General features: G+C 41.4%; 1 protein-coding gene across 5 annotated transcripts in view; it reads right to left on the bottom strand.

Moving 5' to 3' along the window:
• Positions 1-25,460, bottom strand: part of FAT1 (FAT atypical cadherin 1) — a 168,038-nt gene that overhangs the window by 132,393 nt on the left and 10,185 nt on the right. For all 5 annotated transcript variants that reach the window (XM_006128452.5, XM_006128448.3, XM_089777886.1 and 2 more), the window contains exon 2: positions 15,241-18,522. In XM_006128452.5, the coding sequence (XP_006128514.3) occupies positions 15,241-18,502 (3,262 nt within the window). In that variant the 5' untranslated portion in view covers positions 18,503-18,522. The remainder of the gene's footprint in view (positions 1-15,240; positions 18,523-25,460) is intronic.

Raw genomic sequence — 25,460 nt, 5'->3', positions numbered from 1 at the left:
TCTAATTGAGAAATCGTTTGAGACCTGAAAAAAAGCAGGAATGATTGTTTTTCTTTTCCACATTATGAACAAATAGGAAAATGAAAGTGAAGATGACTGCAGAAGCCAATATTTTAAGTTTCTCATGTCAACCTGGTTGTCAGTCGATGTAATTTTTTTTTTTAGTATTTCATATAACTATTTTTATTAAATAAATTTGATCAAAAACAAGCCTGATTTCTAAAAAAAACTTGAATGTTTAATTACATTCAAAAATTAATATGCTTATTATGTTAAAATATTATGTTTGCCATTGAAAAAAATTCCAGAATATATAACATTGTTATATTTAAATTGTTTTAACTAAATGCCTGGTGATGTTCTCCTTCTAATGCAGCATGGCAAGAAAATCCTCCAAATATTAATGATTAACCTGTTGAACTGTACATAGTTCACCTCCCAATGACTTCATAAATATCTGCTTCAATTACCTCTGGTAAATGAAATAACCAAACAATCATTTATTTTCTGATATTGCTGTAAAACGAATTTGAAAAGTTTTCAAAATAAATCACTGTTTAAAAATGTATAGTGAGTACTTTCTAAAAATAAAAACTACCTCACAATCTCTGAGTTGTGATATGTATTAAGGTTATAACAAACAACAAGAATACACTTTTAAGTAGAAAACCATGATGAAATCGAGTCTTCCTGATTAGTAATTTAAATCAAATCCACCCTGACACCATAGAAAGTTCTACAACTCTGACTGTGGGAATATGCACAGTCTTATGGCATTGAATTTGGTGTTAAAGCCCCAAAATAATGTTTTTTTTCCCAGCAAAGGCAGACCGGCTGTGCTCTCACCCTAGACAAAATGTGCCAGACAAAATGGGGCCAAGATAAGGCCTCAGCCTGTAAGGAACAAATTATCATCCCAGGGGGTGTGGGTGGCTCTATGCTTCCTCCTAAGGTTATGTCACAAGAGCCCCCAGGCCCTAACTTCCTTAGAGGTGGGACAGAGAAAGGAATTTGGCTCAGGGGTGGGGTGAGAGGGAGAGAAAATCTTTATTGCATGAACTGTTGAAGTTTGAAGTAGGGTTTCCTCATCACAGGACAAGGAGCTGGAAAGACCACACAAACCATGGTCCAACCCCTATCTTTCCCCGGACAAAATCCAACAAGCACTGACCCCATGTCACTTGTTAACACCATTCACTCAAGTCTGAATGAGGTGAGTGTAAGGGCTCTTGAGCAAGCGAGAAGGGCTTGGGCAGAAGAGGGACGTATTTCATGCATACACTTTAAATGGCACTCCACAGGCTCTGGTTCCCCTAGGATGCCAGTCAAACACGCTATTTACAACCATTTCTTTACGGGGGAAGATGTAATCCTATTGCATGGGGTTGCAGTATCTATCTTTGGGGGTCTATGAATGGTTATAAATTTATGTTTATGTATGACTGTATTCTACTCCAACGAGGAGAATTATCACAGCTCATCCATAATTTACAAACAGTGCTGGGTGATTATAAACAACTCCGTAGAAGCACAACCTGAAGGATTTGATTCAGCAAATGGACACGACCTCAAGGGAACGTCTACACTGCGGCTCGGAGGTGTGATTCCCAGCACGGATAGACAGACTCAAGCTAGTGTGCTAAAAATAGCAGTGTGGACATTGCAGTGCTGGTTGTCAACATCACTCAACCTCTGGATCTGAGCTCAGGCAGCTGGCCTAAGCTGCTATGGGTGCCATAATCACCGCACAGCTATTTTTAGTTCATGTGCTTGAGCTGAGCTGGCATGTCTATCTCCAGGCACTGGGAACCACACCTCCCAGTAAATTAACACTGAAAAACCCTAACCCTTACTCACAGGTTGGAAAGACTGACACCCACTAAAGCCTTATGTTACAATTGGAGGTGACATCAAGGTAGGGTTGCCAGGTGTCCGATATTGGCCCGGACAGTCCAGTATTTGCGGTTTCTGTCCATTCAAAGAAAAAAAAAAACACAGAAAGTATGTCCAGTATTTTCTGTTTTTCTTGGATGGCAGGCTGCTTGGGACATTCTTCCCCTGCCACATCTGGTGGGGACGGAGGGAAACGTGGTGATTTAAAGGCGCTGTGACTTTTTTTTCCCCCTTTGCTCAACAACTTTGGTTCCTGGGTTGTGGGATTCTTTTTGTTGTTGTTGTTCAACCAATTTTTTCCCCTGCCATAGTATTCTTGGTAAAACTATCTGGCAAGCCTATATCCAGGTGACCTCCTACACTCTCAACTTAATGTTTTTTGTGTTTTCTCTTTGTGCATTTTGGTCCTTCAAATAATTGTACTCTACTAAGGAAGATCTATGTGGTCATCTGGGTCTCCTCTGAGCTGCACAGTAGTGCATTCACCCAGGAGTGAATCAAGTGCCATGCATTTAATGAGCAGAGCTGTGCATGGCAGCACGTGTTCAGGTGCCTCACCCTGCTGCTCTGCAACTCTGTTGCTCCTGCCCTCTGCCTTGGAGCTCCTGCCCAGCTTTTCCCTAGTCCCTCCAGCTGGCTTTGCAGAAACAGGGGTGGGGCGCATTAATGTCAGGGTATCCTCCTCCCCCTTCTTCCGTACCCATCTCTACAGAGGGGAATGGGCCACAGGGCTCAGGAAAGTTCAGGTGCTTTGGTCAGCTTTCTGGAGAGAGCCTTAAAGAGAGAGTGCACAGTCTCTCAGACTTCCCCAGCTGCCAACTCTCACACACACAGACTGTCTCACACACACAAACACAGGCTTCTCTTTTGCACTCACCTCCCAACACATATTTGTGTTGCTGTTATTTCTTTGTACTTCCTTCAATGCACATATATTCTCTGTAATTTTATTCTAAGTACTATCATTTTAGTTTGATTAGTCTATTCATTTTGTAATTGTTTCTCTGATGCTCAAATTTAAATTCTTTGAGTAGTGAGTTCTAAAATGCCTAACCTGCCCCAAAGTATTGATCCTTATGGTAACTTTTAAATATATATATATATATATATATATATATATATATATATATATATATATATATAAAATCATATCTAGGTCTTTTATTTCTACTGGTAGCACACATCCACCCACACATTGCTGGGACACACAAAATTAATTCCACACATGGATGAAAAAAATTAGAGAGAATGTTGGTTGTCACTAGTAAAAGCACAGTCATTGTCCTGGGAGAAACAGCACAGCTCATGTGCTGAGCTTTATGGAGGCTGACTTGCTGGAGATATTGCTGAATTTGGCAGAGGATAGTGCAAACTTCAAGCCTCTAGTCAGAAGGGAGTGGGACAAGTCTCTCTACCCTGAGACAGGTGATTGCTGGAGGTCTGAAACCAAACAGGGCACTACTGAAGTTGTGATCAAGAAATATAGATATATGTGAGGTACTGATTCTCCCCACTGACCCTTCACTCTCAAAGGGCTGTAGAGCCCATCCCCCAAACCTTCCAAATCTAAATATTAGGCTGTGGATTTCCAGGTTAACCTACACTTAACCTAATTTACCAGCCTATTTATATAATGCCAGCACCCAGTTGACACCAACAACACCTAACTCCAAAGTTTAATTTGTTACCTGTATAGACTGTTTTCTTTGTGTTAAAGATAAAAATATCACTGGTCCCTCTGCAGTAAAACAAGAACCAAATCCTGGAAACCATTCTAAGAAAGACTCAGCAGGATTTGGTCCGTTATATGCTTTGACAGTAACAGCAAAATGAAAATGGTCTTTTGTAAAAGTAACTAAATTTATGATTTATATATTATTTGTAACTGGGTGAGGTAATTAAAAAGAGCCCTTGGAACTAAAGATTTATCAGGTGAATAGCAGATTGCAGAATCGGGCCCTAATGCAGTACCGCCACTGAATTTTATACATAATTTTTCATCCCATAGCTCAAGTTATACTTTCATGATAGCAAAAATGACAATTCCTGCACAGATATAGACGTCAGAATGCAAAGAATTTAGAGCAGTGGTTTCCAACATTTTGTATATTGCGCACTGGCAAATCCATTCACAAACTTTTGGAGGATGACAATGAATATACAAATAAGATGTTGCTGGTCTGCCAAAATGCGTACTCCAGTCCCCAAAGCCACCTCAAAAGCCTGCTTCAGCTGCCCATCATGTGGCAGCTGCCCGAGCCAAAGCCAGCTACTGTGCGGTGGCTCGGGGGCCAGGTTGGGGTACACCCCAGCCCGCTAAGCTTCTGCACAGCAGTCAATTTCAGCCCTAGGGCGGCCACAAACAGCCAGTTTCAGCTCCAGCAGCCACCAGACACGTGGCAGCTGCCGGAGTTGAAGCAGACTGCTGTATGGTGGCTCAGGGGGTATCCCAGCCCCCTGAGAAACCTCACAGCAGCCAGCTTCAGCCCCTCAGGCACTGTGAACAGCTGGCTTCAGCTCCAACAGCTGCTAGCCACGCACCTGGGGTATACTCAGGCCCCACAGGCATGGCCTGACAGTGTGCCACGGCCTGGCAGCCCAGCAGCGGTCCACAGACCGGTTGTTGGGAACCACTGATTTAGAGCATCTTTACTACTGACTGGTCAAGATAATTTACATCCATTGGTCCATAAATCTCTTCTTCACCATCAATACCTACCAAAAATATACAGTTATCTAAAAGAAATACAGTTTATTGTTTAAGTCTTGGCCAGATATATTAAGTGTAACTGAAATGTGAGCAGCTATTAAATATGAATGTATCAAGTGGGGTGCAAGATGAAGTGCTAATAGAAATAATTCCTTTCAGAATCAAATATTTTTGCAACCATTTTTCTGAATTCAGGGTACTTTCACATTTCCCACAAGCTCCCTTAAAAATAAAATGACTTGTATTTTAGCATATTTGTTTGGATAGGCTAAAGTCAGACATGTTTAAATTATGGATGCAACGAGTATTATAAAAAATTAAGAAACTGACATGCAAGCCAGACTTTCAGTGGGACCAACAGTTTAGAATTAATTCAGAATTATAAAGTCACAACTACTTCTTGCTATCAAGATATAGGAGCCTGCCAAATACCTGTGTAGGATTGCCTTTGTTAAACTTACACAAATGGAATATGACTAAAGTTTTAAATCTTCAAAGAAAAGAGTAAACATTATATAATAATTTTCAAATTCCTCTCATTTGACCTTAAAACATACTTGAAAAGCTAAGGAGATGTCACAGTAGGAAATAAATCCACAACTCAACAGATGCACCACCAGTGATATGGCAAGATGCACCTTCCACAGCTTTTGGCAATCATTCCTTTTTATTATTCTTTTGCTCACAAGTGCTTTTCAAGTCAAAGAGGACTGAACAAATTAATGGGCCCATAATGTGTACTCTGCTGCCTGAATTGATTTCTGTTTTTAAGGTAATCTTGAGACCACATGTGGCTATTTCACACACAGTGTCTGTAAATCTCCTACAGTGAGACAGCCCGTAGGCAGCTATGTTTTCATCAGACCAGATTGTGACCTAATCAATAGGGTTCACAGCAAAACAATCCCTACTTTCCGCAGCTATGCAGAAGCAAAGGATGAGGCAAGCCCAAGCCTTTGTATGGAGTCTCTATTTACCTGTCACAGTGATGGTGTTCCCAGCAGGATATTTTTAAAAATTCTCAAACTATCTTACCATATGGCTTTGCCGGGAGCAAAACACAAAATAAACATGTTTGTTTAAAACTAATACAGCTTCTTCCAAGGGATAAAAATCCAAACAAACATTATGGCAATTTAATTTGCCTACATAGTATTTTTAAATTTCAAAGATTGAAAGCTGTTTCTATTTTGTAATCTACATTGATTTAAAGTCCTGTCCACACTACTATTTTTGAACTCTGCTTAAGGATGTTCTGCATCAATCTTACATTCAGAAATGGTACATCAGAGCTGCATTTCTGCTCTGCTGCACATGGAGTTAGATCCTGGATTACACTTCTGATATAACCAGCTCTGCAAAAGGCTGGAAAGGGACATCACTCCGAAAGGGGTTAATAAAATCATGCTAACCATTTTGTGTTTCTAAAAGTTTTCAAAATGCTGAGAGAGATTTTAGAAAGATGTCCATCACTGCCAAACTGCTACTGTTCTATCTGATCAAAGAACACTAACTACCTCTTTAAAAAAAATTAAAAACAACAATGATCTTGTAGTACCTTGCAGACTAACAAAAATATATCAGAAGTGGGTTGTGCCCACAAAAGCTCATGATACTATTTATATATTTTTGTTAGTCTCTAAGGTAAGGATGTTAAGAGGCAGGTAACTGGGTAATCATGATGTCGACTTCACAATTAATCGATAAGGGAAGGTGCTCAGAAGGAGCACCCCTGCTGCAGCTCTGCAGTTTAAACGTAGTAAGAGCTGGGCACGCAGGCAGCCCAGCTCCCACTACATTTAAACTGCAGAGCCGCAGAGGGGTAACTCCTGGACCTGCGGTAGCTCCTGGTCTTAAAAGCCGATTCCCCCCAGAACCATGTCTGTGGTTGGGGGCGGGGGAGGGGGGGGGGGGCAGAGAAGGCAGAAGTGCAGTACCACTGAAGCTCTGTCTTTTAAATGAAGTAAGAGCCACCCAGGTTTAAGGCTGCGCCTCTGCCTTTTAAATGTAGTAAGAACCGAACGCTTACTGATTAAATCTGATTAGTTGATTAATCGCAATTTAGCGTCCCTATTTAACATCCCTGTTTTCCACCAGTTTTTGTTTTCAGATATCAATGTGCCAAATGTCTTATTAGAATTATTCCTTGGAATATTAAGTTAAGCAGTACTGTTAGCAAAAATGCATCTCTGCTTTCTAGATTTTTTCCTAGACAAATCTCCTTAGACAAATATCTTTCCCCACAAGATCAGGAAATTTCACACACAGTTTTGTCATTTTTGATCTGGCTACACAATGCAGAATTGCTGATTGCATCAGGATTTAATTGAAATAACCAGTTGGTTTCAAGCGCTCCTTTGTCCAGGATTCTGCTAAACTCTGCTATCTATTGGCTTCTTGATAGACTGTTAATGCAGCTGTTCAGCTCTCTAGCTGGTTCTGATCTTTGACATAGCTTTCCTCTTGTGGGGATCTGTTATCTTTAGCATCTGATCCTAGGCATAGTATTTGCAAAAGCAGTTAGGAGGAAGCAGAGAGAGAAAAATAGGGTGATTTCACCTCACTTCCTGATCAGCTATATTCTTTCCCCACACACTAACCCCACCTTACTATTTGTGGTTTAACAGTCATTCATTCATATGCCACTTTCTTTTCCTCATCTAGGGCATCCTCGTTACCAGTCTTCTGAACTCTATGTCCTCAATATGGTGGGGAATGGATTCAATTTGTACACCACTGTCAGCCACCCTTTCTGCCTTTCTTAATTTTATCACATAGAATAGGAAATCAGGGAAGATATGTTCATTCACAGAAACCAGGTGGGATTAGCTACTCTGCCTACTGCTGATCAGATAAGCAAGGGAATCAAATCACTTGATTCCTCTTTGGGCTGCTTCAGTAAGCCATCCATATCCCCTTTTTGAGCCCTTGGAATGGCTCCACACATCCCCCTTCAAGCAACAAGTACTGCCTTTGGCTTGCAAATTCCTCCACATTTCTGAGAGATTAAGGGAAAGCTTCCGCTAAAGGCTTCCTTGTCAGCCATTCTGCTAATTAGCTGTAGGTGATCAAATTGATCTCAAATCCATGTTCAAGAACAGATCAGAACTCTTCTAATGATCTGGACTTATGCCAGGTATACAATGTAAGGGTAGAGAGGGATGGTATGAGTAAAAAAGGATATCACTAAGTTTTCCAGCCTCTCTCTTACACATGCAAATAGTGTGATATATAAATACATTTTCCTAGTCAACTAACAATGCCAAAATCTCACATTTAATGTCTCCTAAAGTAAAGGTAGCCTGGTCACCAATTTTTCCACTACACATTTCAGCAACTGTAAATATGGAGACTCATGTAAACAGCATTCAAACATTAAAACAGCAGACAGATTTAGCGTGATTACAAATAATATGCAACAGATGGTTTTCACAGGGAGTACCTAGGCATGCTGCATGTAGCTCAAAGAACTGACAATCCTTAACACCACATAGGTGAAAACTCTGGAAATTATTGTCTTCTTTAAACATGAGTAAAGCATAAAGTTCTCATATTTCCTTAAACTTGAGTTATTAATTATTTTACAACAAAACCTGAAATAAAAATGTATTTTTAAAAATTCTCTCAAGGTATAGTTTTAGGGCAAGTAAATCAAATTGGTTTACTACATGAATTTGAGGAATACCTGAAAAGATCTGTTAAAGACTGCCAATTTACAAAACTGGTTTAACTGGAAATAACAAGAGATCCTGTGGTTCTCAATTATGTATCATATATCCAGATTAACATCATTTGGTGATGTGCTCATTTAATTATAAACATTTTTAATCTTTGTAAATGTCCACACTCATTATTAAAACTCAACAGTGATGAATGGTGTAATAAGAAAAGTTAAATAAAAGCCAAAGGGCAGTCATTGAAAATGCAAAATTGGATGTAATCCTTTTAAGAATTTAATCATAAATGTAAATCATATTCCCAAAAAAGGAAACATTTACAAATAAGCTGTAAGCACATTTTAATATGCTCAGTTTATTATATGCCAGGTTAAAATATCCTGAACCTATTAGCAGCATTATTTAATATTTTACTTTAAATAGCTATGTATCTTATTCACTATTCTAATAAACTACCTCCTTTCACTCTTGGAAATAGGATGTCCAATACTCAGTAAGTCTTAGTGATGATATTCTACGGCACACAGAGACAGTCCTGTAAAGCACTTTTTTTGTTATTTTTGTTTCTACTCTTTACTTTTTTTAGGAAACACACAAAACCTTCTCTCTCAACTTCATCTAACCTTATGAGTTTGCTAAGCACACTAACCCTCTGAAGATCAACTAATCACAGGAATACAGATTGAACCTCCTAAATCCAGGGCTCTTTGGTCCAGCAACATCTGTCACCCAGCAAGACCACAGATGTTGCTGGACCAAAGAGCAGAGGAGCCAGACAGAAAAACATGGGGTCCCAGCTGGGCCAGCAGTGGCTAGGCAGGGGAACCCCCAGCATCAATGAGACCAGGTGGCCTCGGGGGAGCCTCTGCCCTGGCTGGGAAACCCTGCCGAGTTAGTGGCATCAGGTGGCTGGAGAGCCCCTGGTAGTGGGGCTGATGGAGACCGGGCATCCCTGGCCAGGGAATCCTGGGAAGCCCCTGGCAGCAGGGGGCGCTGTGATGGCTGGGTGGCCCTGACTGGGAAAACCCCGATGGCAGCGGGGCTAGGCAGCAACACAGGAGCGCAGGGCTGGTGAACCTTGGCGGCAGGGCCAGGCTGCAACAGGCAATCCCAGCCCCAGCAGGGAAATCCGTGGTGGCCGCCCCAGCCAGGGAACCCTGGGAAACCCCAGGCGGCAGTGGGACCAGGCCACAGCAGCAGGGCCAGGAACCCCAAGAGGCAGTGGGGCTGGAGGCAGCTGAATGGGATTAGTGGCAGCAGAGTGGCCCTGGCTGAGGAATTCCTGAGAACACCTAGCGGGGGCAGCAGGGTGGGGAGTCCCAGCCTTGCGATCCCCAGGGAGAGGAGTTGGCAGCAGGGCAGCCAGCAGAATGGCTCAGGTCTCGAGTGCGCCAGACCAGAGGGGTCCAACCTGTATAAGATTCTCTGAATCACATGAAAGCAAAAAAGGTTGATTGTTAGTTTCAGAACAAAATTACTGTTATTCTGCAATACAAAAAAAAATTAATTTGCACTGGTTAATTTGCTGTCCAACAGGCTGCTCCAGGGATCCTACCCTGCGCTGTCGCGAGGCTCAAGTCCATCTCCATGTTGCCAGGGGCGCCACAATGGCTCAGCCCGGCACTCAGAGAACTACTACTCCAGCCCTCACCCCGTGCTCCAAGAAGCTGCTGGAGGACTCTGGTCCTGTGCTGCCACAGGGCCGCAACCTCCGCCCCGAGCTCCCGGGGCCTGCCACAGGGCTCTGGGGCTCCAGCCCAGTGCCAATCTGTACAGCCGGGAAACTCCTGCATAGCGGACTCTGGCCCACCTACCAACCCTGTTGTCCTGGCCAGCTGGCCCTCATGTCCTTAGGTTCTGATCCAGGAGCATTCGTGTTCCTGCAGGTTTTTGGAGGCACAGCCCACAGCACTCTAGAATCTATATCGGGGTGTGGAATCTCAGGCCCTGGGGCCAAATGGAGTCCCTGGCTCATCTAGATCTGGCACCCCGAGGCACAGGCCCTCCTCCCCCGTATTTTAAGAATATATTTACTTCTTGTTTAGTAGATAAGTTAGATTTATATCTAATCATCTGAACTTGCAGGCTGCTCTTCAACCTATGAGTATGTAGGACTTCATTTTCTTCCAGCTATAGGAGCATGGCTTTGCTGGATAGTTTTCATTTGTGAAACCATTCTTAGATTTTAAAACTGAGTACACACTAATCTTTCAGTACACTTGATGTTGCATTCAGCTGCATTATTTATTTTGAAATGCAAATTTCTGTTTACTTATTTCAAGTAAATAACAAACCAGTGTGTGGTAGTTCTTTCTGCATCATTACTGTATCTAAGGCTGTGTCTAGACTACATGCCTCTGTCGTCAGAGGCATGTAGATTAGACACATAGGCAAAGTCAAATGAAGCCGCAATTTGAATGATCGCGGCTTCATTTAAATTTACATGGCTGCCGCGCTGAGCAGACAAACAGCTGATCAGCTGTTTGTCCGTTCAGCGCGCTAGTATGGACCCTCCCCTACCGACATCAAAGCCCTTTGTCGGCAGCCCCATTATTCCTCATGGGATGAGGTTTACCGGGGCTGCCGACAAAGGGCTTTGATGTCGGCAGGGGAGCGTCCAGACTAGCGCGCTGAGCGGACAAACAGCTGATCAGATGTTTGTCGGCTCAGCACGGCAGCCATGTAAATTTAAATGAAGCCGCGATCATTTAAACCGCGGCTTCATTTGACTTTGCCTATGTGTCTAATCTACATGCCTCTGACAACAGAGGCATGTAGTCTAGACACAGCCTAAGTTCTTTGTTCTCCAGTTATATGTTCATTAGTATAGCTTTAGCCTGTATATATTTGTAAATTGTGTTGTGAGCGACACTTGCAACATGGTTGCAAGAGGAACACTAGTAAGTGCCTGACTATTATTTCCTGCCCTCAGACATGTTACCTGGGTGAGGGTTACAATTTATGTTGATTTTAGTGACTTGTGTTCTATCTTCAATCTTTTTCCGCAGCTGGACTCAACCCAGAGTTAATTTAACTAACAGCCATAACCACTGCTGAAGGGGAATGGGGGTGGGCATTATGTTTAATCGGTTAACCAATTAAAAGGTGATTAGTGAGGGGGGCACCTCTCCAACCTGGGTGGGCTGGAGTGACACCCCCCTTCCACTGCAGACAGGGGCTGTGGTGGGGATGAGGGCAGGCCCACCCCAGATAGGGATATTCCAGCGAGAACAGTCACTGCCTGCAGTGGGCTCAGAGTCTCTGGACCCCATGGTAGGCAGGAAGCTGCTCCAGCCCTTCCCAATTAACCAGAACCCGTAAGCTTCACCCATTAAGGTTAACCATTCATATCCCTATCTTGGATTATTGTTTGTTTCAGTAGAAATCACAGAAAAGCAGATCTTGAGCTTCCCTTAAGGAACAGGAAAAAAGAGAGAGCTGAACAGAAGCAGCAGCCAATGCTGTAGCCCTATTGTAAGAGCATTATCACCTAGAATAGAGAGAAGAGCAAGGGTAAGTTCATTCACCCACTGGTCTACACGGCACACATCACCTGCATTTGCTCTGCCAGGACAAGTGTGTCCCCATTTAGTGATCCTGTGAAGTGTAAACATTTAAATCCACGATCAGTAAGGATTCATGGATTACTGAAGCAAGAAGTTGCAAGGTTCTATACTGTATTTGTTCTCCCCCCCAAAAATATACATTTTATGTTTTATATGTAAATTTTGTTTAATATTAATCAGAATGTTTCAGTTAATTTAAAATAAAATCATCTATACTGCTGGAATTCTTAATGTTTGTCTGACAAACCATTTTATATTATTAAAATATTAACTGCTATAATAACTCAAGGAAAATGCTATTAAACAGCTGCTAACTGGCCATTTTCAAAAGATTCTACAACTCCAAATTCATCAGACTTTGGGAGAGTAAATATGGCAAAGAATCCATAATGTAAGTTCTGCCAGCACTAGTATAAGGTTAAAATATTTTAAAAAAGTATCCAAGTATAAAATCAATGCAGAGTTAAGCCATTTGCAAGAGTATATCTGTTTAACTGAGGACGTTCGCTTAGGGCTCATATGACAGATGGTTTTGGACCTCAAAGGATAAAGTGTTCTAGAGCTCCAGTTCCCCATGTGCACGTGTCTGACTAATACAATATTTTTGTCGGTTCTCTGAAGTACATATATTTGTTATGGAACATGTTGGAGCTTTCATGACAGTCCTCAGGGAACTAGTTCAGAGCCATTCTCAACACATAGAATTAGCTATGATGATATTTCCTGGAGAAGCATGAAATGTGTATTTGGGTACACAATAGGGATGTAAGCAACTAGCAGATTATCCAATAAGTCAAAAGTCTGTGCAACTAGCGATAGTCAATTAGTGATGCAACTAGTTGCTTCCTTCCCTCCCCCCCACCATTGCTGCGTCTATCAGACAGAGGCAGCTGGGGGGAGGGGTGGGGGGAGAGACGGAAGGGGGAAAGCAAGAGGTGTTGGGAGGAGCCAGCTTAAAAGCCGGTTGCCCCCAGCACCATCTCTGTGGGGGGCAGGGGAGGTAGAGGCACAGTGGGAAACAGCATTAGCAGGAACTAAAGCAGTCTCCACTCACACCACTGCAGCTGTAATTCTGCTTTTGAAATGTACAAGAGCCCCGGTGTGGCTCTAGTACATTACAAAAGCAGAAGCCCATGCTCCCTGTTGGGCTTCCTTTTGAAATGTACAAGAGCTCCCGTGGGGCTTTTGTGCATTTCAAAGATTGAGGTGCTGCAGGAAGCGTGGGGCCAGCAGGGAGTCCCCCGCTGGCCCTTTGCTCCTTGCAGGGCTTCCACACTTTTTAACTCTAGCAAGAGCCCAGCAAGCACTTTTATAGACTCGACTACTTGAATAGTTGATGGAAATTCCATCAACTATTCAATTAGTTAATTCATGGGTGGCTAACATGTTACAGACAAAGAGCCAAAATAGTGGTGGAAACAGCACAAAGAGCTGAGGGAAAGAAGTTGCTGAGCAAAAAAACCACACTGCCCCTTTAACAGCTGCGTGTGGCCCAAGCAGGCTTCCGTCGGCCAGAAAGGGAGCCGCAATTTTTCCTTTGAAGAGCCACATGTAGCTCACGAGCCGCAGGTTGGCCACCCGAGTTAATTAATCTAAATTTAACATGCCTAATACATGCATTTTTGGTGCAACTAAACTGGTTGGTCCCAGTTGTTTACCCTGAGGTTTGCTTGAAGTTTTGGTTTCTTAGCAAATCTTGAGTCAATCTCAATAAAATACCTGTTTCATAAAGATATGAATATATTTTATCATGTTATTCCCACCTTACAGCCAACAATCCCCAGTAGGGCCTTCCAACCTTAATCTATCTTCTGGAATGAAGGTGAGGACTATAAACCTCCCACGAAACCTTCAAATATGGCCAACTGTCCCACTCTCCCATTCTGAAGTCCGTAACATTTTTGTTCCACAAGCACAAATTTGGCAGACCCCATGTATAAAACACAGAATTATTATTAAAGGAGTTGTAACTTATAACTGGCATTACCTCCTGTCTGCAGGTATGCGTACAGTCCAATTCAAACCCTACAGCTGTCCCATGCCAGCTGACTTGGGCTCACATGGCTTGGGTTGTTGCATTGCTGTGTTGGACTTCCTTACTTGGGCCTCATCCTAGGTTCTAGGACCTTGAGAGGCGACAGCATCTCAGAGCTCAGGCTCAGCCTAAGCCCAGAAGTCTACATAAAAGTTTAACAGTCCCAAAGCCTAAACCACATGCGCTCAAGTCAGCTGGCACCAGATAGGCACAGGTATCTTATTGCAGTGTAGACATATCCTGTGAAATCAATTAAAAAAAATAAGCAAAAACTTCAGATAACTTTGAACTGATATAAGTTATAACATATTACCAAGGGTGTTACATAGCACAGAACTTAGCCCATGGTTGCTACTTAACTTTGTTATTTATGCTTAAGTCATCTAGCACCAAAGGTTTGTGAAAATCCATACAATTATGAGGAACAAAGTATCCAAGTACAATGGCATGAAAGACAGTACAAGACAACATCACTCAATTTTCTTGCTTTTGTGAAACTTAACAATATTTCATTTTAATTTTTAAAGAAAGAAAAATTGTATTGGGGAGGTAGAATGAAGTGGCAATTCTCATTAACTATGCCAGAGACACTTAATCAAGAAACAATTAACAGAATTTCAGTCTTTTACTGAGGTTATAATGATCACACTTTTGAATTAATTACACTTGAATAAAATGCTGATGGAAGTTCTTAACCTATGAAACACCGACACAACAAACCAACCTCTGAACCTGTTATACCATTGCACGTATGGATTATCACCATAAAATATTATTTTTAACAAGCAGAAAATGTATTTGTTATTCACCAAAAATGTACAGTTACTATTTTTAGGGTGAGCATAGAAAGCTATCAATTCATGTAGCAAAAGCAGTAAATAAAATCACACAAAGCAGCTATACTCAGAAGATAACAATGATCTAACTTAAAGTTTAAAAAAGCAAGAAAATTATAGAGCTAAAGCTTACACTCTATCCCTAAGGCTAGACTGTGGCATCCTGGTGAGTCCTCATTTATGGAACTACTCACGCAAGTAAGTTCTCACCAATGTGAGTAAGGGCTCCACAATCTGGATTCTATAGAATATTCCTTTCAGTGCCCATGTAGGAGAGGAGACCAATATATACCATGCTATACAAATTTAATCCAAGTAGAAAAAAATGCAACTTTAATGAACATTTTCACTTTCACTTCTTAACTATATACTCATATACTAAAACTGAAAAGAGAGAAAGAAATGTTCAAGAAAATGATGTAAAAATAAATCTATTCTTAACAGTGTTAGTGCTTTAGGTTTGTCTTGTTTTTTCTTAACACTGGCTACAGAATAAATGAATTAAGATTGACAACATTCTTACCTTTTTCTTCATCTATTCTGAAAATGCCAACACCAGAGCCATCTCTGATTGAATACCTAATTTCTCCATCTCTTCCTGTATCCTCATCATAGGCAGTTACTGTCATCACAGATGAACCAATAGGGACATCTTCTTTTACAAAGCCTTTATCCACAAAGCTGGAAAACCGTGGAGGGTGCAAATTTTCATTTACATCAACTACCTCAACTTCAACATAACAAGTAGAAGATAATGAAATTGGCTTTCCTTTGTCCTTCGCCCGCACAGTTAGATTGTAAACTTGTCTCCTTTCAAAATCCAGTTTTTGTACAATACGTATTGCTCCACTCAATTTATCTACATCAAAGGTTCCATCACCACTATCTAAAAAGCTATATCGCACTTGACTTGACTGACCTATGTCAGGATCGTATGCTTCTAGCCATGTGATAATAGTTCCTTCTGGAAGGTCCTCTCGAACTTTCACGTGATAATTCAATGGAATAAATTTAGGAGGATTGTCATTGACATCTTCTAAAGATACTTTCAAAAGTACAGTGGAAAACAGCTGAGGTTCTTCATTGGGCTGGTCCCTGGCCTCTATTTTCAGGAAATGCACCTGTTGGATTTCACGATCCAAGGCCCCTACAACTTTTACAATACCTGTCTCACTGTCAATAGTGAACAAATCTGTATCTGTAATAAGAGAATATTTTACTTCCCCATTAGTCCCCAAATCTTTATCTGTGGCTTCAATTTGAATGATTTCACTGTTTAGTTCCTTGTTTTCACTTACTTCAACAAAATAGCTGTCTTGTAAAAACTCTGGTCTGTTATCATTGGCATCTAAAATTTTGATATCTAAAAGATGCCAGGCAGACTTTTGTGGTATTCCCAGATCATAAACAGTAATATTCAGAGTGTATTTATCTTTTACTTCTCGATCAAGGGGAGATAAAATCTTTAATGTTCCTGTTTCCAAATCCACAGTAAAACTACTATCGTTATTTCCTCCAGAGATGGCATAAACTAGTCTTCCATTGAAGCCAACGTCAAGGTCTGTGGCACCCATAAGTATTATGCTAGAACCCACAGGTAGGTCTTCCTTTACTTCAACACTAGTAGCAAGAGTACTTCTAAACTGAGGTGCATGCAGATTCATGGAGTGAGTGTCAAAGAAAGCATCCTCAACCTCACCATGACTGTGCAGTTTATTTGCCTGCAGTAGTTTCTCTGCCAGCATTTTGGCTACACCAGTCTCTTCACATTGCAAATTCACTGGTTTACGACTGGCAGCTACAGTTATGTTGATATATAATGGAACTGCAAAGTTCTCACCATCTGTAGCTGTAATTCTCAGACTATGAAAAGATACTTTCGCTCCTGAACCACCTATTAGAGATTGCTTCAGGGAAAGCACCCCAGAGTTTGGGTTTAAAATAAATAAATCTAAGTCATTTCCAGATTCAATCTGGTATCTCACCAACTGAAGCTCATCAGCATCAATAGCAGATACAGTAGTAATTTGTTCTCCAACACCATGATCCCTAGGGATTGTTCCCTCACAATTTATTTTCTCAAACAGTGGTGTGTTATCATTCAAATTATTTAAAATAATAGTAACAGGAACTTCAACTTCTCGACGATATGGTGTGCCCCAATCAGATGCTCGAATCCTTAAGTTGTAAACCCTTGGCATCAATTCATAATCCATGTCTTCTGTGGTACTGATACTACCATTGAAATGGTTAATCATAAATGGCAAAGGATTTAAGTTTGAAATGCTATATGTCACATAACCATTTTCACCCTCATCAAGATCTTTTGCACTCACACTCATGACATTAGTACCCACTGGCACATTCTCATCAAAGGAAGCTTTATATGATGTCTGGGTAAATTCAGGTGGATTACTGTTCATGGCTTTTACTTTAATTATCACTTTTGCAGAGGCTTTTCTGTCACTTGTCATGACTTCAAGTTCAAAATGGGATGCATACTGTGCTTTTATTGGTTCTAAAGTGGTGATAAGACCTGTGTGTGGGTTTAAGTTGAATCTGACTTTTCCTGGTGCATTTTTAAAAATATATTTTAATTGTGAATAATTAGGTAAAGCTTTCACCATTATCACAGGAGTGTTTGGAGGAGCAAATTCACTTATGTCTGCTCTATACACATCTTTTTCAAATCTCACCGGTCCAGACTTAAACAGTGGGGATGTGATGTGAATAACTTTTACAGAAGAAAACAGTGAAGGATTTCCTTTATCTTTAGCCTGAAGAGTCAGATTATATCCAAAAGGTTGGTTCTCCCAATCAACGTGGCCAACAGCTTTGATTTTGTATTCTTTACCTCCTGGAACAGACCTCACAGTTTTGAACTGCTGAAGTAGGTCACCAGCCACAATACTTAAAGATGCTATTTCTCCATTTGAACCTTGATCACTGTCCTCAACAGTTACGATTGCATATGTTGGATCCTTGTCCAGTTCTGAAGGAGTCAGTACAGCAGCTGTAATAACAGGAGCATATTCATTTGCTTGCTCTACATGAACAGTTAGCCTTGCCATGCTGCTAATACCACTGCTACCATACAGTTTCATTCCACGATCCACTGCGAGGATTTCCATTTCATAAAGCTTAGTTTCTGCGTAGTCAAGTCTTCCAGTTAGAACCACTGCACCACTAGTTGGGTGTATAGCAAACATATCTGTTCTTTCTTTAAAACTGTAGTAAAACTCACCATTGGTTCCAATATCTGCATCTGTTGCACTTACTCTAGCAATGCTGGTCCTTATTGCTGTATTTTCAGGCAAAGAAACACTGTAAGAAGTTGGAGAAAACAAAGGCCTTAAGTCATTTGTATCCAGTATCTGCACCTTGACCTTTGTGCGGGCTTCAGCATTAGTATTCTTTTCAACTGCTTTTATAGTCAATATGTAATGGTCTTTCACTTCTCTGTTAAGGATAGCTGTATTTCCTCCCTTGGTCCGTATTCTCAAAAAGCAAAAGTTTCCAAGAATATACTCTTCAGCTTTAAACAAATTTTCATTGTCACCAGAAATAATTTTGTATCTTATATCCCATAGTGGATTTGCAAGGTAAATGCCCATTTTTACTGGCTGCTCAATATAAGTCTTGGCTGCAGAATTTTCATGAACAGTGGTATTATATTGAACTTCTGTAAATTGCATTGGTGAAGTATGATGTTGTCTTTGATTTCCTTCACAGTTTACAAAATGCTGCACCAGCAGCAACAGCAGCATGGTCAAGTGTCTCTCCATGGTGGCAATTATCAAAAACCCTGAAATAAAATAAAGAATCATTAACTGAGCTTTTACAAAAATTATTCAAGTATCATCATTTTAATTTTGATAAATTATGTGATTTCAAATATACAAAGTATTTCATTAAAATCTTACATTTCCAATATGACTAAAAGTAACATAACTAGATTATAATGAGTTAGTCCTGTGGTACCTTAGAGACTAACAAATAATAATAATAATATAGTATTATGAGCTTTCATGGGCAAAATCCATTTCTTCAGATGAGTTCATGATACTATACACACACACACACACACACACACAGACCATAGCTACCCCTCTTAGACTTTATAACTAGATTGATTTCCCAATGTTTCCACATTTCAGACTATTTAAAAGCAGTCAAATAATAAATAAAATAAAAATCACAAAAATGTAACACTTGAAATATATAACTTTATTAACCAGAAAAATATTGCTATCCAAGGGAAGTATTAATAAATTTAATACCAAAGTTCATTACAAGTTTTTTTTCCTCAATCTTGAGGGAAATGACTGAAAGCAACTATTGAAGAAATCTAATGCCATCAGTTTGAATTTTCTTGCAAATATTAAGTTTGACTATATAAAACTACATGTAAGACTTATTCTAATTTGAAAATAAATTTGGACATTATTCACATTGAATATAACTATATCCATAGCTATTCAAAGTGAATAAGCTTTGTCATTATAACTTATTAATGTTGTATTTCTCACATCTTGATCTTAAAACTAATGGGCCTAGTAACGACTTTAGTTATACACTTTCTTTTTACATATGAATAAAATTCCTCCACATGTAACAAACATGTCTCAATCAAGCCTAATAAAAGGCATACAATGGTTAGCTGTTGCAATCATTATTAAGATTATATCATACTAAAAAGTGTCTCTGAAACAACGCTATTACAGGCCACGTGTTATTGACTTGTTTTATAAATAAAAAAAATCATTGGGGTATGAATGACCCCAGTGCTTCATAATGAAATACTGAGCCTTTCATTTGAGGTTACTGGATTACTTGTGGTACTGATACAATAGTGACAGAAAATCATTTTCATGTCTTCTCATTTAGGCTGTCCAATGGATCATGTCGAATGATAATATCGTCTAAGAACTGGAGTGAGACTAAGAGTTTAATCATTCACTGCTCTCGACTTCCAAGGGATTCTATTCTCTCTGTTTTTGTTACTTTATAAGCTTTCAGGGATAAGGGCTGTCTTTATATTGCATCTTGAGCAGGTGGCAATTTACATCACAATAAATACTTTCCCAATTAACAATAAATTGTCATCCTCTCAGTGTGGAGGATGAGAATTCAAGCATGTGGAGAGAATGAATTACTTTCTTATCCTTAAAGCAACGCCTATCAGAGCAAAGTTGAGGATAATAAATACTATGAAAGGTAGAAAGGGGAGGACTGGTCAAAAACATTTGAAGGGCATTATAATTACATTTATTAAAGGGCCTCTCCAAAATTGTATATATATTTAACTGACGTGTAGAACTTTTAAGTCACCATTAACTTTCTTTTCTGCAGCAGCAGGAGAGCCCAATTGTCTGTAAATGTCAGTTCATAGCTGCCAATATTTCAATGCAGGACAATTTGTGGTGAGAGGGAAAGACATTATGGAGCTCACAACTACCCACAGCTTCAGCTTTCATTATGAGTGTTAGCCCTCAGACTACTATGATGGTCATCCTGGAGATCCTTATGGAGGTCCCCAAATATCAACACTTGTAAGGAATTCACTCTACCACCTGCAGCAGGACCAGAGATAGCACTCCATCCCAATAGATTCCAAGTTGAACACAGTGCTCTGCACATTCCTGGCTTCCATACTTCATCACTGCAATGCACTGCACCTAGGAACTATGTCACCAACCTCAAAAAAAATGTAGCAGTCCTGTTTAATCAGCAAAAAAAAAAAAAAAAAAAAAAAAAAAAAGACTATTGAGAGCACCTCACTCCAGTCTTCTGTTCTCTACTCTGGCTCCCTACTGAACAGAGTCAAATTCAAAATTATTTGCCATTATCTTGAAAGCCATCTACAAAGGAATAGCCCAGGTTAAAAGAGATTTTTCCTCATATAACATGGTTAGGGATGTTAAAAATCATACAACAAGGTAACCATGTACCCAACTAACCACTGAAATTTTTAGCAGTTACACAGTTGCCTGGTTTGCGAGCTCTGCAGTATAGTGCAGAACCCGCAGCAAAGCCTCAGCTCCCAGGGAGGAGGCTTCACTGCAGCAGTGAAGCCACCTCCCCAGGAGTGGAGCTGGCAGTGTAGCCTCCCCTCCAGATGCAGAGCCAGAAGCCCTTGCCCACTCAGCTTGCTGGGAGGAGGCTTCTCTGAGTGTAACCAACAACATTAACTGATAAGCGTCTGCTTATCAAACAGTCAGTCATTTACACTCAAACATCCCTATTTATGATCTTCTAAAACAGATAGTTTACACCAGAAGAATGAATTTAAAACACACCACATAGTGTTCCCAAGAAGTGGGCTGTGCCCACAAAAGCTCACAATACCATCTGTGTCTCATCTGAAGCGGGCTGTGCCCAGGAAAGCTCGTGATACTATCTACATGTTTTGTTAGTCTTTAAAATGCTACCAGACTATTTGCTGTTTTTTAAGTTCATTCTGTACTGACTAACTCGGCTGCCCCCATAGCACTAGAAGAATGGAACTTCAACCACAGGAGCGAGATTCTTGTGCTCAGGAGGCAGAACTTTCTCTGCAACTGGCCCATGAATATGAAATATGCTCCCAAATATGTCAGAATCCTCACAAATCTCAAATCTGTCAGATCAAAATGTTAACACAGGGAACCTTTCAGAAGTGGCGTGTCAAGATTTAACTTTTTCACTTCTATTTATGGATGTGTGCTCCTGGGAGAAGAGGGGACAGAGGCTGGCTGGGGACAGTGACCATATTTTCTGAACCAGCTGCAGCTAGGGAGAATGGTTTAATTTAAATTATTAAACAGATTGAGCATTTTAACTATCTCATTTTAAATAAAGTAAAATATTATTTTAAGTCCAACACAAAAGGTCTCAATGTTTTCTTTATTTCTGGCAGGGGGAGAGGGAGCTTTTTTGGGGGTCAGAGACCACTGACCCACAGAAAAATCAGTTTGGGACCACACAAGTGAGAAGCAAAAAAAAAAAAAAACCCTCCACTAACCCTCTCCCCCAACCCTCACCAATGTGGCCCCCAACTGAGACACCTCACACTTCTGGCACTTTTCCCCCATGGGGTGAGGGTAAGGGACAGGGAGGACTGAGATTCAGGGCATCCCATAGGCCAGATTTACCCTTCTGGGATTCCGGAGTTAGTGGATTTTGTGGACCTCCTTAGGCTCTGAGGTGGGAACAAAATGAGGAGTTCAATGTGTGGGACAGGGCTGTCAGTGACTAGGATAGGGATACAGGACCTGGGCGGGAAATGGGGTCCAGGAGGGGTGAAGAGAGCAGAGTCTGGAAGGGAGTTTGGTGGCAGGAGAGGGTATAGAGTGGGAGTACCAGAGGGAGTTTGAGGCCTGGGGGAGTAACGCAGAAAAGGTGAGAGGGTGAAAATGCAGCCAAGTATCTAGTTGGGGAGGGAGGCAAATAAGTAGGGAGTAAAGGAAAGTGAAGCTTCTGCAAAGTAAAATTGTATCCCCCCCCCTCACATATTTCCTCTGCTCCAGCCTTGCTCCCCCCAGTCCCATGATCCCTCTGCAGCCTAATCCCGAACATCACCTCATCCCCCTCAGTGCAACCCCTGCCCCCGCCCATCCTGTCCCTGCATCCTCCTTCACCATCCCACCACCCCTACATTCCGGTGCCCCCAGCATGCACGCTGGCCGGGCAACAGTCCTGGGACTCTCAGCCCTCCAGGATCAGCACTGGGGGAGGGGACAAAGTCAATTCCCTGCCTGGCCAACCCTTTGCCAGGGCTCGCCCCTCACCTGCAGGCTGCTGCTCTGGGGCTGGAGCAGGCAGAGTCCGGGGCTGCTCGGGGCTGTTTCCAGCCTGACCATGCACAGCAGAGTGCTGGGGAAGGGGCTCCTTACCCCTGCTCAACCCCACAGGGAGCAGCATGGTGCAGTGCAGCGCCACACAAAGGCAGCAGCAGCTTGTGACCAACCGCCCAGCCCTGGGATCTACAGAACCGCTCCAATCCCGCCCCCTCCCAGAGCAGGGAATAGAGCCCATAGTGTTGTGTTAACCCCTTAGCTCCTGAGAGCTGCATGCCCTGACTGGGCAGGAGCATCCCCAGGGACACAGAACTCAGTGTGGGGTTATACCACCTGCTCTGCTTGCTGAGCCGCCCCGGTCCCTATGTGCCTAAGCCTTCCTCCCTCCCTGACTCGCCCTTCCAGCAGGAAGCCGTAGGTGGTTCTCCAGCCTGTAACTACACAGTGACCGCAAGGCTCCAGCCACTGTTGGGGAGGAAAGGAGGAGACTGAGCTCCTGCCACGCATGGCACTCAAAATTGGCTTGCGTGCCACTTATGGCACGTGTGCCAAAGGTTACCGACCCCGTTAACACTCTCTTCTTTGACATCCTTAGGCTAAGTAATAATTGGTAGCAAAAAATAAATATATAGCTTTTTTAAACAGACACAAGATGGACAATGATCCTTGTGTTGTTAATTTAGATTTCACAAAGGTACAATACTGAATATGATAAAACAACCTCAACAAATAATTTGGAGACATCTGCCATAGACAATGCTCCAGATAATTAGAGGCTGTGGGGGCTGCTCTTCTCACCTTCCAGCCAAGGATGTAATGTACTTTCTGATAAATCTGGGAACAAAGGGGAGAAAAAACTGGATTGTTTTTGTCTGGAAAATGCTCAAATAGCCTTCCCATTTCTTTCCCCTAATAGGCTATTATATAGGATATTTGCAAAGAAAACACCAACAAATACGGAAACAAAATTACAAACACAAACATTTTAGATCTCTTCTTTTTTATCCTTTTAATTCCTCTATTTAATTTTCTCTCCTATATTTGACTATTCTCTCTCGCTCTGTGATTCTCTTATCTTTCATACTATGTCTTCCTTATTTTCCACCCATTCTCCAGCGCACACTGACTCTTCACTGTAACTCTTCCCTTGTTTTCCTTCATGTGATCCTCCCCTCCACGTGAATTCTGTCTTTGTAGAGTTTTCCCTTCATCACTCTCTTCTCCCTCTCCTTTTCTTTGTCCACCCCTTCCAGTGCAGTTTCAATCCCCTCCTGCTGTCTCTTTCCAAAGTCCATCTAATGGTGCCTTCTTTTTCCAGCTCCCCTCAAACAAGCTTCTGAAACAGGACAAACTTCCATTACCTCCTTTCCTTACATATTATAGCACCTGAGCTAGCTCAAGAACTAAGCTGGTCCATCTCATAGCTAGATGTCACACTGACAACTCAGAGAAATAGCTTATTCAGGAAGTTAGAATGGCTGACACGAATCAATTAGTCAATGGTCCCTGAAAACTGTGAGACTGAAGGCTTAGATCCATGAAGCCATAGAGCAGCAATGGGCAATCTAGGCTAGTGAGTAGGCTGTACGAGGTGCCCTCCATCATCTCTGACAAGATTGTCCTAACCAAGACAGTTCTCCTGAGATCGGTTAGTTTTGCTCACTGTGCTTACGTACCTAGAATTTGAGGGGTAAGCTGATTGAACCATAGCAGCACTTTGATTGGACGCAGAGGGACTGCACATCTCTCATAGTTAATGTTATGTACAATCAACACACAATCAACATGCCCTTGCTTTATGTGAATGTCACTTTGGTAATACCAGTATAAAAAAAATGACACAGAATGAAGCTAGCAGAAATCTGGTAACCCTACTCATGGACAATGGTAAACAAAATGTCAATAGTTCTAAAACTCAGAGCAATAAGAAGCCAATTAGATTGTCCTAAAGAGCATGTTATAAAATGACTACGCTTTTTTTTTTTTAAACACATTCAACAGAGACTAAACAAAAACCTCTCTCACAAAAGTGATTTGCATATATAAGGAATTCAATTGTCTCTGCTTTGTAATTGGAGGGCTCTGATGTAGCAGACACTGATTTTGGTGGCACAGAAATATATGAAGGATTGTCACCTTCACCCCCTCACTGAAGCTGTTCATGCTCCATTTTGCATGGATAGAGACAGGAATGGAAGAGTTGTCCATATTATGTATATGGCTTATCCATATTTCCAATGAGGATGTGAAAGGTTAACTGGTAAGCATCACTCTTACCAGGTAATGCTTACAGATTACAGTTATCTGACAGGGGCTGGAAGAGTTCCCTGCCCGCAACGGGCAGATGGCTACTCCAGACTGGCCAGAGCAACTCCCATCTGCAGTGGGCCCAGCCCAGCTGGAGCAGCAGCACTGCAGGCCGGGGGCATTCCAGTCTAGCCTGGCCCCCCTGCGCAGAACCTTTAACAGATTAACTGATTAAACAGGATTATACCTCCCTTTCTAATAAGGTATTTATGGAGCACTGATCATCTTAGTATCTAAGCAATGAAGCAGAGCGGAGGTTTAATGATTATGGTCTCCACATAGCAGCAGTACAGAGGGGCACCCCATGCATGCATGGCACTAATAATTCCCTTCCTTTGTATCAGCGAACCTCTTTCCTCTGGGGCCTGCCTAAACTTTCTCCATAGACCAGATGATCTCATGGAAACTCAGCAAACTTACCCTTGTGGAATTTCTTGGGCCTGCTTGTTGTTATTTTCATATTAAGGCACAGTTTGGCCCATTTATTAGAATTAAAGGATGAGGAAGGAATCTGCATCTGATTTTGTCTTTGTATTTAAGATTATATTTTAAATTCTTCCAATAGGAAGGATTTTTTTAATTTAAAAGCAAAATTTTCAGAAACCACTCTTTGATAGGTCTTATATTCCATGTCATTATGCAAATTTCTCCTTTCCTC

The sequence above is a fragment of the Pelodiscus sinensis genome, chromosome 4, assembly GCF_052426305.1.
Source record: "Pelodiscus sinensis isolate ZL-2025 chromosome 4, ASM5242630v1, whole genome shotgun sequence".
NCBI classification, from domain to species: domain Eukaryota; kingdom Metazoa; phylum Chordata; order Testudines; family Trionychidae; genus Pelodiscus; species Pelodiscus sinensis.
This window is presented reverse-complemented; position numbering and strand designations above follow the sequence as displayed.